This window comes from Gadus chalcogrammus, chromosome 5 (assembly GCF_026213295.1).
Source record: "Gadus chalcogrammus isolate NIFS_2021 chromosome 5, NIFS_Gcha_1.0, whole genome shotgun sequence".
NCBI classification, from domain to species: Eukaryota; Metazoa; Chordata; class Actinopteri; order Gadiformes; family Gadidae; genus Gadus; species Gadus chalcogrammus.
The window spans coordinates 15,851,625-15,866,635 of record NC_079416.1 but is presented as its reverse complement, the minus strand read 5'-3'; the positions used below and the strand labels follow the sequence as shown (position 1 = coordinate 15,866,635).

General features: G+C 49.5%; 1 protein-coding gene across 1 annotated transcript in view; it reads left to right on the top strand.

Moving 5' to 3' along the window:
- LOC130382135 (serine/threonine-protein phosphatase 2A regulatory subunit B'' subunit alpha-like) overlaps positions 1 to 14,524 on the top strand; it is a 33,469-nt gene extending 18,945 nt beyond the window's left edge. Inside the window, 4 exon segments of the mRNA XM_056589746.1 lie at positions 5,815 to 8,720; positions 8,722 to 9,129; positions 9,575 to 9,832; positions 14,504 to 14,524. Of these exon segments, the coding sequence (XP_056445721.1) occupies positions 6,606 to 8,720; positions 8,722 to 9,129; positions 9,575 to 9,832; positions 14,504 to 14,524 (2,802 nt within the window). The 5' untranslated portion in view covers positions 5,815 to 6,605.
- Positions 14,525 to 15,011: the final 487 nt, after the last annotated feature.

Below are 15,011 nucleotides of genomic sequence, written 5' to 3'. Positions count from 1 at the left end.
AAACAGTGACGGATGGTGACTATGAAAAAGATAACTGGTTTTGATGATTGAAATTGTTGCTTTTTTCACATGCTAGTGCTGTCAAAAAGGCAAAGACCAAACAACGACCAAACTAAAGGGAAGGTTCTTAGCCGCCCTTCTGACTCCCAACTCTCCCCTGCAGCTAAATCAGTACAGCTGTATGTTAAACTGAGAGTGATCACATTGGAAGCTTCGCCAACGCATGATAAAAAGAGATGGCTGAAGGCGATGGTGGTGTGTGTGTGGATGTGTGTGTGTGTGTGTTGCCTCTGTTGGAAACGCCAGAGTTGATGATTGATGGACACTGCTTTGGCATCATCATTCGCCCAAAAATGTGCATGAATACTGTGCACGAGTTAAGACACTAAACCATCTATTTGGTTGTCTAGGTGTTTTCAGCAAAACATAGACCATAGTTTTTAATATTTTCATATTGGGTTCATGTGAGGTTCCATGGTTATTCAGCATGCGTTTATATGTACGTGCATATGCACATGTATGCAGCAGGGAGATTGATAGTGTAAGACATTGCTGAAAAAAAATGTTTATATAAGGACAGCTTGGCAAAAAATAGAAGTTCATGATTCTGAAAGGGAAAGGTTCAAATTGTGGGCCTTAACATCAAGGGAAACAAAGGTCTTGAGAGTGACCATGGTAGAAAGGCCAAGTTAATTTGCAGTACACTATGGGTTAAGTGGACATGTCTGCAAGGATCCAAGACAGCTAAAGGAATCTACACAGCGAAGAAGTCAAGAGATTGGCTAGAGTGGCGATGTGAACGCTCAATTACATAACACCTTTCAATTACAGGCTGTCAAACAATGTTAACAAGGTTATGCCTTTTAAATTGGTTATTTAATAATAGATAAAAATGGTTTTATAATTTGTATATCAATTTATATGATTATTACTGTAAGATAACGTTTTTCCAAAAATGTGTGTGTGCATACATGCATGCATCTTGGAACGTGTGCACAAAGTCTCAAAGTCCAAATAAATCATTAGTGTGCCGACGAGTGGGAGACGGGGAGGAATGAAGGGGCGCTGTACTGCCTCTGTAGGACTGTCGGCAGCGTCTGAGTTTGGGAAGAAGAGGAGGCAGAGGCAGAGGCAGACGTTACACACACACACACACACACACACACACACACACACACACACACACACACACACACACACACACACACACACACACACACACACACACACACACACACACACACACACATATGCGCATGCGCACACACACATGCACATCCATACTCACACACACCCACATGCGGAAACACGTATGCACACGGCTGCACACATCCATATACAGCAAGTGATATGTGTCTATGTGACAAAGGCATGCATGAAGAAATACTTATTTTAGATCATGATAGGGAAAAAAGGAAACATAATTAAAGAAAGGACACGGTACTGTACCTGATTATGGTTGCAAAGTACATCTTATCTAAAAGGCACTACGTGTCAGAATGTGAAACTCCTCCTCATTACTGACCCCTTTGGCCAGAAGAGAAATGCAGCCTGCCCCAGCTCATACATTGAGACCACTCAAGTGCAAGCTCCATGGGTTAAGAGGATAAAAATCATGAACTATTGTTAGTTATAGTCATAAATAAACGTTAATTATGAACAGTCAACGGGAGTGGCATGAGTGGATATAATGGACATAAAATGTACAACTTAAAAAGTTCTTAACACGACATTAGCCTCCCTTAGACGTCCCCTCCTTCCTTCTTCCTGGCCATAATGGAAATCATCCCACAGGAAGGTCTAATTTTGTAAGTTAAATGAAAACTTTAACGTTAGCATTATTCTACAAATAATGGTGAAGCAATTACTCCTGAATAAGGCTCATATTTATTTTATAATGATCTGAAGCAGAGCAGCAACAACGTATTTACATCTCTGAGGTTACGAACAATAATATTTTGGTATTTTGCCTCTATAAATGACAAATGATTAAACAACTCACGGTCACTGACTAACTATTCCAGCACTTCTGCCGAAGTTGTACTTATTATTTGTTTTGTATTGTAACGCATATGCAGTGAATTTAGGCACTTCTTCTGAGTGTGTATCAATGCCCGTGTTTTCATTCAGTTGCTGGGGCCCACAGTCTACAGCTGGAGGAGTAATCTTTGAGTGAAAACACCTTCTCCCCGAAAGCTGCCTCTGTTTATTGTGGGATTTACTCAGGTTGTAAGATGATTTCATTATTATACTGATTATACAGTCATCAACACTACAGTATCAACACTCAATACAAGTTAAAAGTCAGTAGAGAGTGGATGTTTGATTTGTTTACTTTCGTTATGAAAGAAAAAATGTCACCTTGAAATGAGTCAGTATTTCATTTGCTAACAAATGCACAGATATTCATGTTGGCAACATGGTTTGTGTGAATGTGTGCATCAGCTGTAAGTGGGATTATTGCACAGTGTAAAGTATGTTTCTGTCTGTGCATAGTGCGTCTGTGTGTATCAGCCGATAAGACATCTCTGCATTTTATAAACAACAGCAGCTTTTGTTTATCTAGTGTGTGTGTGTGTGTGTGTGTGTGTGTGTGTGTGTGTGTGTGTGTGTGTGTGTGTGTGTGTGTGTGTGTGTGTGTGTGTGTGTGTGTGTGTGTGTGTGTGTGTGTGTGTGTGTGTGTGTTATAACCATACAGTAAATATCTTTCCATCTGTCACAGTGGCTTCTGCTGAAATAGATCCAAGGTCACCAAGCAAAGTTTCTTAATCGGGACCAGATGACAGATTCAGCGGCAGAATCTTGTTGTTGACGTATAAACTTTTATCTGTGAAGTACAGAGACCGGCAGAAGTGGGCAAGTGTACTGTGTGTGTTGTGTGTGTGTGTGTGTGTGTGTGTGTGTGTGTGTGTGTGTGTGTGTGTGTGTGTGTGTGTGTGTGTGTGTGTGTGTGTGTGTGTGTGTGTGTGTGTGTGTGTGTGTGTGTGTGTGTGTGTGTGTGTGTGTGTGTTTGTGGATGGGCCAGAGAAAGAAAGCATGCAGCCATTGTTTTTTTCAACATATCTTTGGCAGTTGTTTTTCCAGGTGCCAGCAGGCCCCCCCCTCCCCAGTCTCTCGCTTTCTCTTTTTTCACGGTCTCCAAGTAGGAAACTCCTGCTCTGTAATGACCACAATGGATCTTATGTACCACACCTTCAGTCTGATGTTTAGTTTTGTTCCTCTTTTCCCTCTCTATTTGTCTGTCAACTCGGACGGCCTGGAAACGTTGCAAGTTTGAACAAGAATCAGGACCTGTGTGTGTGTGTGTGTGTTTGAGTACATAGTGGGGACCATGGGACCTGCTGTGAGGGGAAATACTCATATTTTCCCATCCTTTTTTATGTGAAATTGGTCTAGTAGTGAGTGAGAGTCCTTCAGCCAATGTAGCCTATCGACAGAGGCTCAAACTGTTACTATAAGTGTCTGACAATTATTATGGAAAGGATCCTTGTGGAGTAATGCAACTTTTTATATTAACCTTTCGCTTGATCTGGTTGGTATGTTATTGTGTATGACCAAGTCTTGTTCAAAGAAAAGTGTCGCTGTGAAACCTCGCAAGAGTTGGGTTGTTGCAGGAATGAAACGGTGGAAACGTGAGTTGGAGAGGGGAGAGCCGTCAAGAGTTTGTTGAGTTGGACTGCAGAACGCCTAGCTTAGGGTTCTCTCAAATATTTGGGGAGGAGGGTTGAGATTGTAATGACAACTGGGAAAAGTCCTTCCAACAACTCAGCAGCCTTTCCATCATGTTGTCAGACACTTATAATGACCATCTGAGCCTGAAAAAAGAAGCGCTTTGAGACGATGTAAAATGACGCAGTGCTGTTACGGGTGTTTTTTATTTGACCTTATTAATTGAGGATTCCACAAGGCTAGGCCGACCTGTTGCTAAAGACAGTGAGCTAGACATGTGTTTTGGGGGAGGGGCTTTGGGATTCTTTTTATGTTGGATACATTAAAAATGTAGCTTTAAGTGTGCAGATAAAAGTAGCTTCATATCGTTTGAGGTTAGGACCTCAAGCTGTGTTTGTGTATATGTGTGTCTGTTTGTGTGTACGTGTGTGTTTGTGTGTGTGCTCGCCTGAGTGTTTGTCTATATGTGAGTAAGAGTATGCATTAGTGGGAGGGTACAGCTCTCTGGAATGCAATCCCTACCCCCCTACGCTTGGACTCAAGAAAGCAGTCTCTCACACACAGAGAGAGAGAGAGAGAGAGAGAGAGATGAGAGAGAGAGGCTGAAGGGAGGGGGAGAGAGAGGATAGCGGGAGAGGAGGAGATGAACGACGAAGAGAGAGAGGAGAAAGAGAGAGAGAGAGAGGTGGGAGGAAGGGAGAGAGGGAGAGAGGAGAGAAGTGAGGAGAGGAGATGAGAAGAGAGAGGAGACGAGAGAGAGAAGAGAGGAGAGATGACTGAAGGGAGAGGACGGAGGAGGAGGAGGAGAGCCGAGAGAGAGAGGAGGAGAGAGGAGAAGAGAGAGAGGGGAGAAGAGAGAGAGAGAGAGAGAGAGATCAGGACAGTAGAGAGAGAGAGAGAGAGAGAGAGAGAGAGAGAGAGAGAATAATCAAATATGATCAGGGAGGGAGTTGTACAAGATAGGGTGATGCAAAGTAGAATACAATGGGATATAATGAGATGCTGGGAAGATTGAGCTGAGGCGAATGCAGTGCCAGGCACCCCCGGCAACTGAGTTAGTCAGTGGCGCCTTGGTGGGCAGTCACACAAGCATGCAGCATGTGCAGCCCAACAGCTGTTCCCGGGGACATACCTGTGCCCCTTGCTTCCGGAGGGCTGTCTCCGAGGAGGGTTTTATGGCCTTCCTGTGACGACTGGGAGGGGGGGGGGGATAAAAGGAAAACTTCTGAAGTTTTCAACTTGGAACCTATTTTCCATGCATTTGTCGCTGACGGGATCATCATGATGGAAAGAATCCCTGCACAGAAATAAACTGTTGTTTGCTTCATGCTGTCTGTATTTTATTGCATTGTCTGTTTTTTATTGCATCGTATGTTGTTCAGCTGAGTCTGGCTCAAGGAGAAGTCTCGCACTGAAATCTTGTTGCTTCATTGTCATAGGATATTTCCACATTTTCGTGAACATCTCTTTTCCGCTGAACCTTATAGATAACACTAAGCTACGCTTTCTTTAGTTGTAGCTAGTTTTTTTTCCACGTTTCCACACGTCTCTGGTTGCAACAACTCCACTCTTGAGAAACGTCCGATTGAGTGAGACTTGGTTGGACACAATAACAAACAGACCGCTATCAAGCAAAGGTAAATTGACAAGTTTTATTCCTCTCTAGGGATCCGTTCCATAATGTTAGAATGGGGATATTTTAACTAACTAGCCCATTTTTCCGCGGATTATGACTGCAGCGTTCTCGCTCAATACCGGACCAGTGCAAACTCATTTTGTCCACACTAGTCCCTTAGATACAAATTATCGTAAAAAAGGGAGAAAAACACACCCCTCTGTGGCCCCCTTCCTCTCCACCCTTTGATCTCAGTGTGTGTGCAGGCGTCTGTCTATTTGTGCATGCAGTTGGAAATACACAAGTACTACAGGTACCGAAGCATGGCCATTTGTCTCACACGTGGAATGAGTCACTCTCTATGATACATCTGTTAAAATGTATTTTGTTTCTTGTTTTCTCTCTCTCTCTCTCTCTCTCTCTCTCTCTCTCTCTCTCTCTCTCTCTCTCTCTCTCTCTCTCTCTCTCTCTCTCTCTCTCTCTCTCTCTCTCTCTACCCCTCCCTCTCTTATCCTCTTGCTAAACCACAGGTGGTGTCCCCCCATCAAGAGTGTCCCACTTCCGAGAGAGAGAGAGAGAGGGAGTCAACCACCTTCACACAGAGAGAGTGAGAGCTCTCGAGCCCAGCCTAGCATCTGTGACGGTTCCCCTGTTAAACGGCAGCTGCGCCGAATTCAGCAAATGCTCCTCAGCCCCTCCAGGACGGAGCCAGACGCCAGGAGACTCGGGGGAGGAGGGGGTTCACCCTGCGTTTGGCTGCCCAGCGTGATGAGCCAAAGCTGGGGACCATGTTGAAGCCCAGCTGGCCATGGAACAGGCCCCTGGGGCTGCTTTTGTGCAGGCATGGATTATAGCCTTGCTGCTTGCTGATGCTGCCTCTCACTCTTTTTTTTTTTTCTCGACGTGGATATCTGCCATGAGCGTTGTTAAAGGATAATAAGGAGGAAGAGAAGGCTGTGAGTTGAGCCCCGTAGAAAGAGCAAGAGGAGGGCTTCCAGCAGCAGTGATGAAGAGGCCCTTCCTCATCCCTGGCTCTCTCTACAGGGTCCCTGCTGGGGAACCTGTGCCTTTTATCTAAGGCGTCTGCAGACTGTGAATCTCAAAGGGAATATTTATTCTGGATTCATAATTGGGGAAATCTTTCTGTGGAAATACGCAGCACACATTTTTGGGCTGACGAAACCCCAGGAATAAAGGAATGGATTATAAGCACAGCACTGTTTTATTGCTGCTCTATCTTTAAGCCATCCCTCTATTCTCTTTATACTTACACACTCACCTGTCACCCGCGCGCCCCTCTCGCCTCGCGGACCCCGTCGCCATGGCGGCGGCCTACCGCGTTGTGGTGAGCAGCGTGAGCTGTTACAACAGCGTGGTGGTGGACCGGCGGGTGCACAAGCACGCCGTGCACTACTGCGCGGGGCCATGTGGCGCCGTGTCGCAGGGGCTGGACTGCGCCGTGGCCCACCGCGGCACGTGCTCGGAGCTGCTGGTGGCCCCCGAGCACGGGCCCCTGGACCGCAACTGTTCCATGCACACGTACTCTCATCACATCACCACGGCGACCGGGACGACCTACCAGGTCTCCGCCGGCCACGGGAATAGTCTTTCCGTGGACACGGGCGGGGGTCTGGAGAGGGCAGGGAGCACCGGCAACATGTCCATGGGAGAGGAGAGCCCCCCGTGGAGGGTGAAGAAGTCCCCCGGCGGGGGGGGCGGCTCCATGGGGAACCTGGCGTCCGCCACCAGTCTGAAGGACATCACGGGCGAGGCCATCAACCTCGCCAGCGGGAAGCTCAAAGAGTTCTCCTTCGACAAGCTCCGCCTCTCCGCGTCCAGCCACGTCACCTTCCGCAAGGGCCGCAAGGTGCGCCCCGATTCGTTCAGCCGCCGCTCCACCGACCTGGACATCATCTACGGCCACTTCAGCTCCTCGGTGACCACCAACGGCTACGCCGCTAACGCTAGCCCCGTGAACGGCACGGCGGCGGCGGCGGCGGCGGCGGCGTCCAACGACGAGAACCTTCCGCCGTTCACCGCGGCCAAAGGGCCGACGGTGGAGGAGGGGAAGGGGAAGGGGGCGGGCAGCTTGTCCGCGGTCACCAAGGTCGGCGGAGGCTCGACGGGCAGCCTCTCCAGCGCGTGCAGCGGGTCCCTGGACCAGGGCCTGAACACGGTGGCCTCGCTATACCTCAACACACTGGGGGAGGAGAACCTGATCGCCAGGCTACTGGAGAAGACCCGGGCCGAGGCGGGAAACGGAGTGGGCGGAGAGGACATCCGCGCCTGCCTGGACATCCTGCTGAAGTGTTCGGAGGACCTGAAGAAGTGCACGGACATCATCAAGCAGTGCATCCGGCGCAAGGGCCCCGGCGGGAGCGGATCGGACGACGAGGGGGCCAATCCCGAGAGCATTTACCGGGCTGTGATGACTCGACTGAGCTCCTACCTGAAGAGGCTTCCCCTGGAGCTGGAGGGCATCGGGGGTCTCGGCCGCCTGGTCGGTGGGCAAGGGGGCCCGGGGGCACCGTCCAGCGGGCACAGTGAGCTGGCGGAGCTCGTCAACAGCCTCCACTCCATCCAGCAGGGTCCCTTCTCCCCCATCTTCGGCCACGATCAACCCCCCCGATACGAGGATGTGGTGCAGTCCCCCCCGCTCCCGAAGTCCCCGTCCCTGCCCTCCTCTGCTCCGGCCCCGTCCAGCTGCTCAGCGACCTACTCATCGACTTCGTCCTCCAACTCCTCGTCCTCTTCCTCATCCCCTTCGAGAGCAGAGACCGTAAACGCCATGCAGCTGCAGGGCTCCAAACCGAGTCAGCTGACCAACGGACTGCAGCGTTCCCCCCACCACCATGCTCTCCCTCCCCCGGCGTTCACGCACTCTGCCTCCTCGCCTTCGTCGTCTCCGTCACACTCCCCTCTCCCACTTTACAACCACGCCCTGCCGGCAACCCCCATGGAGGCGCTCTTCATCGAGGAGGACGCCGATGTCGGCAAGAGTGGTGAACAGTCGTCCCCGCAAGCGTATACCCCCAGCAGGGGAGCGATGGAGAGACGTTCCCAGTCGCAGATCAGAAACGGCACGGCGTATGCAAAAGACACACTCCCAGCCTCCCCACCTCGCACACTCCGGAGCACCTTGGGTACTCCGTCATCCGGTGCCGGTTACAAGTCCTCGTGGGATTCGACAAGCCCTGCGGCCCCCAAAGCCGACCCGGGAACACCGTACAGGAACGACGACATCGACAAGCTCCTGCTGGACTTGGAGAACCTCTCCCAGAGCATGAACCACCAGAGGGAGAAAGAGCCTCCTCTGCCGGTTAAGACCAGGAAGATGACGGGGGAGGGTGGCGTGGGAAAGACTGCCAGCCTTGCTCCACCCCAGCCCTCTGCAAAGCTTCAATCCAAGGCACAGACCCAGACACCAGCGAATCACCATTTCATCCAATGGCTCTAACTCCAAGGCCACACAAGGCCTGATACCTGTGCCTCTCCCGGGGGAAAGCCATGGAGAAGGTGGTGGTGGGGGGGGGGAAGAGGACGGGGCCCTGCTTCTGCGGATCCTGGAGAGCATCGAGAGCTTTGCTCAGGAATTGGTGGACTCTGGGGCGGGGAGCACCGGCAGTTCGGAGAGGAGCAGTGGGAAGGAGAGGGAAGTTATGAGACTTCTACAGGATACACTCGCCACGGCCGGCAGGGCTGAGACCCCTCCTCAGAGCACACAGATGTCAGCGCTGGCCTCTGTGCCGCCCGTGGACCTACCCGAATCAGTTCCTGCTGTGCCTCCGAAACACAGCCGCTCGAACCCTCCTGCGGCTTCGCCAGCACCCGTCCCACACACACCCGTCCAACACACACCCGTCCCACACACACCCTTCCCACACACACCCGTCCAACACACACCCGTCCCAACACACCCGTCCCAACACACACCCGTCCCAACACACACCCGTCCAACACACACCCGTCCAACACACACCCGTCCCACACACACCCGTCCAACACACACCCGTCCAACACACACCCGTCACTCACACACCTGTCACTCACACACCTGTCCCACAGACAACCGTCCCACACACACCCGTCCAACACGCGCCCGTCCCACACACGCCTGTCACTCACACACCTGTCCCACACACGCCCGTCCCACACACGCCTGCTCCCTCTGAACCTCTGTTTGCGGCTGTACCGGAACTTTTATCTCTTCTTCTGGCACAAACATCCACCACCACCACCACCACCACCACCACCACAGCACCCATCCCCGCCCCCCCGCCCCTACCCGAGGCCAAGCACAAGGTCCAAGCCGAGGAATCGGAGACCCCTGCGGCAAAAACGTCCGCACCTTCACCTGGAGCCCTACCTTCTCCACCGGTCGTCCTAAACACCTCGACTCCGGACACTGCTCAAACCGAAGCCTTGGCCACCGTCGTTGAGGTGACCACCGTCGCCGGGAGGGATGATGACGGCCCCGTGGGCAGCCCTGCTGCTGTGAGGAACACCGGCTCCACCCTCCTGATTCAGCAGACTCCTGAAGTGATCCGGGTGAGTGGCACACCAATGAATGCATGCATGAAATAATGTCAAGGTGTCAAAAACAATGCTACAAGCTGGTTGGCTGATATCACATTTAGATTGCAAAAATCAATTAGGATTGCAACTCTCTCATGTTTACGTTCCACCCATGTGACTGTAAGTGCAGTGATTACATACTAAAGTCAGTGCGAGGGTTTAATGGTGCCATAATGGGGTCAGCGTAGCGGCTGGAGTTAGTAAAGGAGTGGGATGGATGTTTGTTTATTAGCTGTGGTCAAGTTGCTGATACAGTGTCTTTGTATCTGGACTGAAATAGAAAACTGACTCTCCCTTCCGTGGAATTGTACAGCTCAGTGTTAGGAGTGGCTCACTGTTGACTTTTCCTGGAGACTGTGTGGGTGTGTGTGTTTGTGTGTGTGCGTGTGTGTGTGTGATTTGCCCTGATTTTGCTCCTTACAGAATATTTCAGAGGTAATTTAGGGTTGTGCTTAAGGCAGAGCAAGGCAGAGGTTGTGTGTCTTTGTGTGTGTGTGTGTGTGTGTGTGTGTGTGTGTGTGTGTGTGTGTGGTGTGTGTGTGTGTGTGTGTGTGTGTGTGTGTGTGTGTGTGTGTGTGTGTGTGTGTGTGTGTGTGTGTGTGTGTGTGTTTGTGCACGTGGCGCCCAAACTAAGATTTAAGACTCAAGAGGGCAATCCAGGCTTTAATGTTTTGTGTGTGTGTAAGGAAAGAAATTAAAGACTTAACTAATGCTGTGTATAGACAGGCCCACACACACACACACACACACACACACACACACACACACACACACACACACACACAACCTCTGCCTCGCTCTGCCTTAAGCACAACCATAAATTACCTCTGAAATATTCTGTAAGGAGCAATGTCAAGGCAAATCACACACACACAGACAGACAGACAGACAGACAGACAGACAGACAGACAGACAGACAGACAGACAGACAGACAGACAGACAGACAGACAGACAGACAGACAGACAGACAGACAGACAGACAGACAGACACACTGTTATGGAACTATGGGATGGAAAATATTGCTATTTATTTTCCCACCTCATGTCTTTTATCTCTCTCGCCCTCTGTCATCTCTCTCTCTCGCTCTCTCTCTTGTTTCTTGTGTTTTCATGTGTGTGTCTTGGATTGGGTAAGCTTGCTGGATGGTATAACCCTATAGGGGACCTATTACTGCTGTCACTGCCAAAGCTTCACCATGGAAGCTGCAGCATAGTTCACAACCAGCATTCCACACCTTATCTTACTTTTCTTTCTTCTCTCTTTCCATCCATCCACTTATGTATGTTCTTACTTCACCCTTTACTCCATCATGCATCCCATCTCTCTTTCTCTCACTCTCTCACACACACACACACACAAACACACACTGACAACACACAAACACACACACACAGAGACACACACACATCCCCCCATAGACCGAGGCCCAGTCCTAAGTGGTGCCCCTCAGCCACTGGCTGTCCTGTGTTATTTCCGGAGCGGAGGATGTGTTGTTGCTGTGTGACAGGCAGAGCCAACAGGCGGAGTTCGTTCGAGTGATAGGTTGTGGGGGTGGGGGGTGGAAGTGGTGGTTGGGGGGGGGGGGGGGGGGGGGGTTAGGATTGTTGCCACACATAGTGTTAATGGTGTCATTACCCCCAACCCCAGCGCTCAACAGGCCTTCCCTCTCCTCGCCTTGCCTGGGCTGGACCTAAATCAGTACCTCCTCCCCTCCTCCCCCCACACTCCTACCCCCGCCCGCCAGTCGTACTATGGCATCTCACTAACAGACTCACTGTCGCCACAGTGTAACGGGACCTGCGCGTGCAGGTGTGTTTTCGCGTCTATGCCCACGTCACATGCACGTAGGCCAGGTGCCGTGTGTGTGGATCAAATGAGTCACTCTGTTGTGTGTGTGTGTGTGTGTGTGTGTGTGTGTGTGTGTGTGTGTGTGTCAGTGTGTGTGTGTGCGTGTGCGTGTGTGTATGTGTCAGAGTGTGTGTGTGTGTGTCAATGTGTGTGTGTGTGTGTGTGTGTGTGTTTGCTGGCCGTCGCCCCTGTGCTACCGTGGGTCACAGCTGAGTTTGGGAATAGCTCTAGGACATCCAACACCAGCTCTGGTACTCTGGGAATTATGTTAATATCAGCCCAGCAACAAGACCACCCCTGGGGTCAATTGCACATTAAACTGCCAATCAGACTGTAAACAAGACGAGCCCCTCACACTTTGCACATGTGAGTGCCTGCCTGCCTAACTCCCTGAAAGTGCTCCTTGGATTCATTATGATTGGCCCCTATCATTGCCATTCATCTGAACTTTCATCGGAATTTGAAATTTAAGTTCTTAGCTCTGATCGGAACTTGGCTTGATCAGAATTGAGCCTTTTATAAGCACATTTTGTGATCTGATTTAAGGTCTAGTTGGAATTTAGCTCTGATCGGAACTTGGCATTGATAAATTGTGATTCATTTGATTAAAAAGTGCTTTAAGCCTGTGGCCACTAGCATTTCGCTTTTTGCTGACTTTCTTTAGGTTCCCTCTCTTCTCAACTATCGAGCTCGTAGTGTGTGTGCTTGAGTTTGTGTGTGTGCTTGTCTGTATGCATGTTCCTGCGTGTGTGTGTGTGTCTATATGCACCTTTCTGCTTGTGCACATGATACCGTTTACTGCCATAGAAAAGGCACATGATCAGCAGAGATATGCTCTCCCTAGCGTCTGGCCATTCATGTGGAGGTTGTGTGTATTCCCAACCTCAAGTTCAAACCATTTGAACTCAAACCTCTTTTTTGCGGCTGACCTTTCAAAGGCCCAATCAGATTATGGTTTGAGACGTACAAGGAGTTCAAACAGGGGACGCGAAGCTACAGGCGCAGTCGGTTACCTCTGAAACCCGCTTTTCCTTTGTTTTTTTCTGTTTTACTTGTGCCTCCTCAAAGGTGATTGTTTTTAGGTTTGCATGCCTTAGTATGTATGCCAAGTATTTGTAAACCTGATAAGATACACATGTTTTAATAATATATGAATAAACTGCCTGCCTGTGTGTGTGTGTGTGTGTGTGTGTGTGTGTGTGTGTGTGTGTGTGTGTGTGTGTGTGTGTGTGTGTGTGTGTGTGTGTGTGTGTGTGTGTGTGTGTGTGTGTGTGTGTCTGAATATGCCAACTGCATCACACCCCGTCACTGAGTGCAGACCATAAAGCTCTCCCCATGTGCTTAAGCCTTAATGCAGAGTCTGCTGCACCTGTCAGAAACCCCACCATTAATCTCCATGGAGACAGCAGAAGCCAGCCTATATGAGTCAGATGCAGGGGCCAGGCCAGTCAATTTTTGAGTGATGGGGATTGCATCAGAAAACTGGCAAGAAGGAGGCCAAAATTAGGCCTTGAGGTTTTTGAATTTCTGAGCATTGCCTCTCAGATCGTCAGTGTTGGAATCTTCTCTTTATTTACTCTGTGACAGCTTATGCATGGCCCCTCTGTGTTTTGGATGAAATTTAAGTGGAGATATTTGAGAAGATGTTTCTCTATATTTAGCTCTGGTGTTTGTCAGTGGGTGTCCTTCAAAACCAACGCTGACAAGCTTCACACACACACACACACACCGACACACACCGACACACACCGACACACACCGACACACATGACACACACACCGACACACACACACACACATAGACACACACACACACACACACACACACACACACACACACACACACACACACACACACACACACACACACACACACACACACACAGATTGACAACTTAATCAAGTACAGCGTTGGTCGGAGTGTTTACGTCAACGGTATGTTTTTCTTGTCTAGAATAGAAAAGCCACATTTAGCTTGGATCTTGGAGCTCACGTTGTTGGTGTAGCTACCATAACAGGCTGAAATGTTTCCGTCAAACAGTCTCAGAACACACGCCCCAGGTTAAATTCTCCAAAGTGGAGCTTTTGAAAAAAATCGTTGACATAGTAACAAACTGAATGATGACTGCACAGGGCTCGGAATTGGACTCATGTGTAATCATGATTCAATGCCGCCAGTGATGCGTTATTCATGACTGAAGGCGGTCATAGTGTTGCAAAGATTCCCCTTTTTAACCGCCAATGCGCAAGCATATGTCGACACGGTTCATCTAACTGCTTCTCTCTCACTCTTGTCGGCTGTGACATGACATGTCACAGTGATTAGAGTGTCCACTCTACTTGTAACTTTGGATAAAAAAGTCTGCTAAATAACTAAATATTAGTCAACTAAATCACTAAGCTAAGTAGTTTAATATATATAAATGAGCAAAGAAACCTATTAACAATGCAAGTTGTCCTAGAAAAGTTCAAAGTTTCAGACAATCTCAATACTGCAGTGTTGCTGGTTCGATTCCGCTGTTCAAAGTGTTGACATGTCCTTTACCAAGACATCCTACTCCTAAGCCACTCCTGGCTAGCAATTGCCACCATGCAAGGTTTGACTCTTCCAACTGTGCGTGGTGGGCATAGCTGTTCTGTGAGTGATGCAAACAAGTAAAGTGCTTTGAGTGCCCCTAGTGGCCTGGAATTGCTGGTGCCAGTGTATAATAGTGTGTATTAGCTCCACAGTCGCTCACCATGCCTAGGCTTGTATCTAATGAGCCAGAGAGTTTAAGTCTCTGTTCTGACACAGAGCCTGAACACCCCTTACTAGGGGAGATAAGAGCAGAGGGAACAACAATGCTTGAGTTTATGTAAGAAACAGCATGAGAGCCTTATCATAAGCAAACACTGTGAACTTGGCGCAAAGAGTACTTCTGGGGACCGAGGGGAGGGTAATGAACAGCGAGAGGGGGGGTTGAGTTGTTGGCCCAGGCTTAGGTTAGCATGACATCACCCTTCGGCTGTGTTTGCAGGAAATGAGGTCAGAGCAGGAACCTTGTTGGGACAGGGGAGCACTTCCACACAGGTGCGAGTGGACGCAGCTACAAGCACACACGCATGCACACGGACACAAACACACAGCCACAAATACACACACACACACATATTTATATCATTGATGAACCAACTGGGCCTGTGCTGGTATGTATGACTGTTGGGGATCGAATAGAATTAAAAGGACTAAAGTTAAGTGAAGACACTGGAAAAGGTCCAGGCAGACACACACGCACGGGCGCACGCACGCACACACATGCACA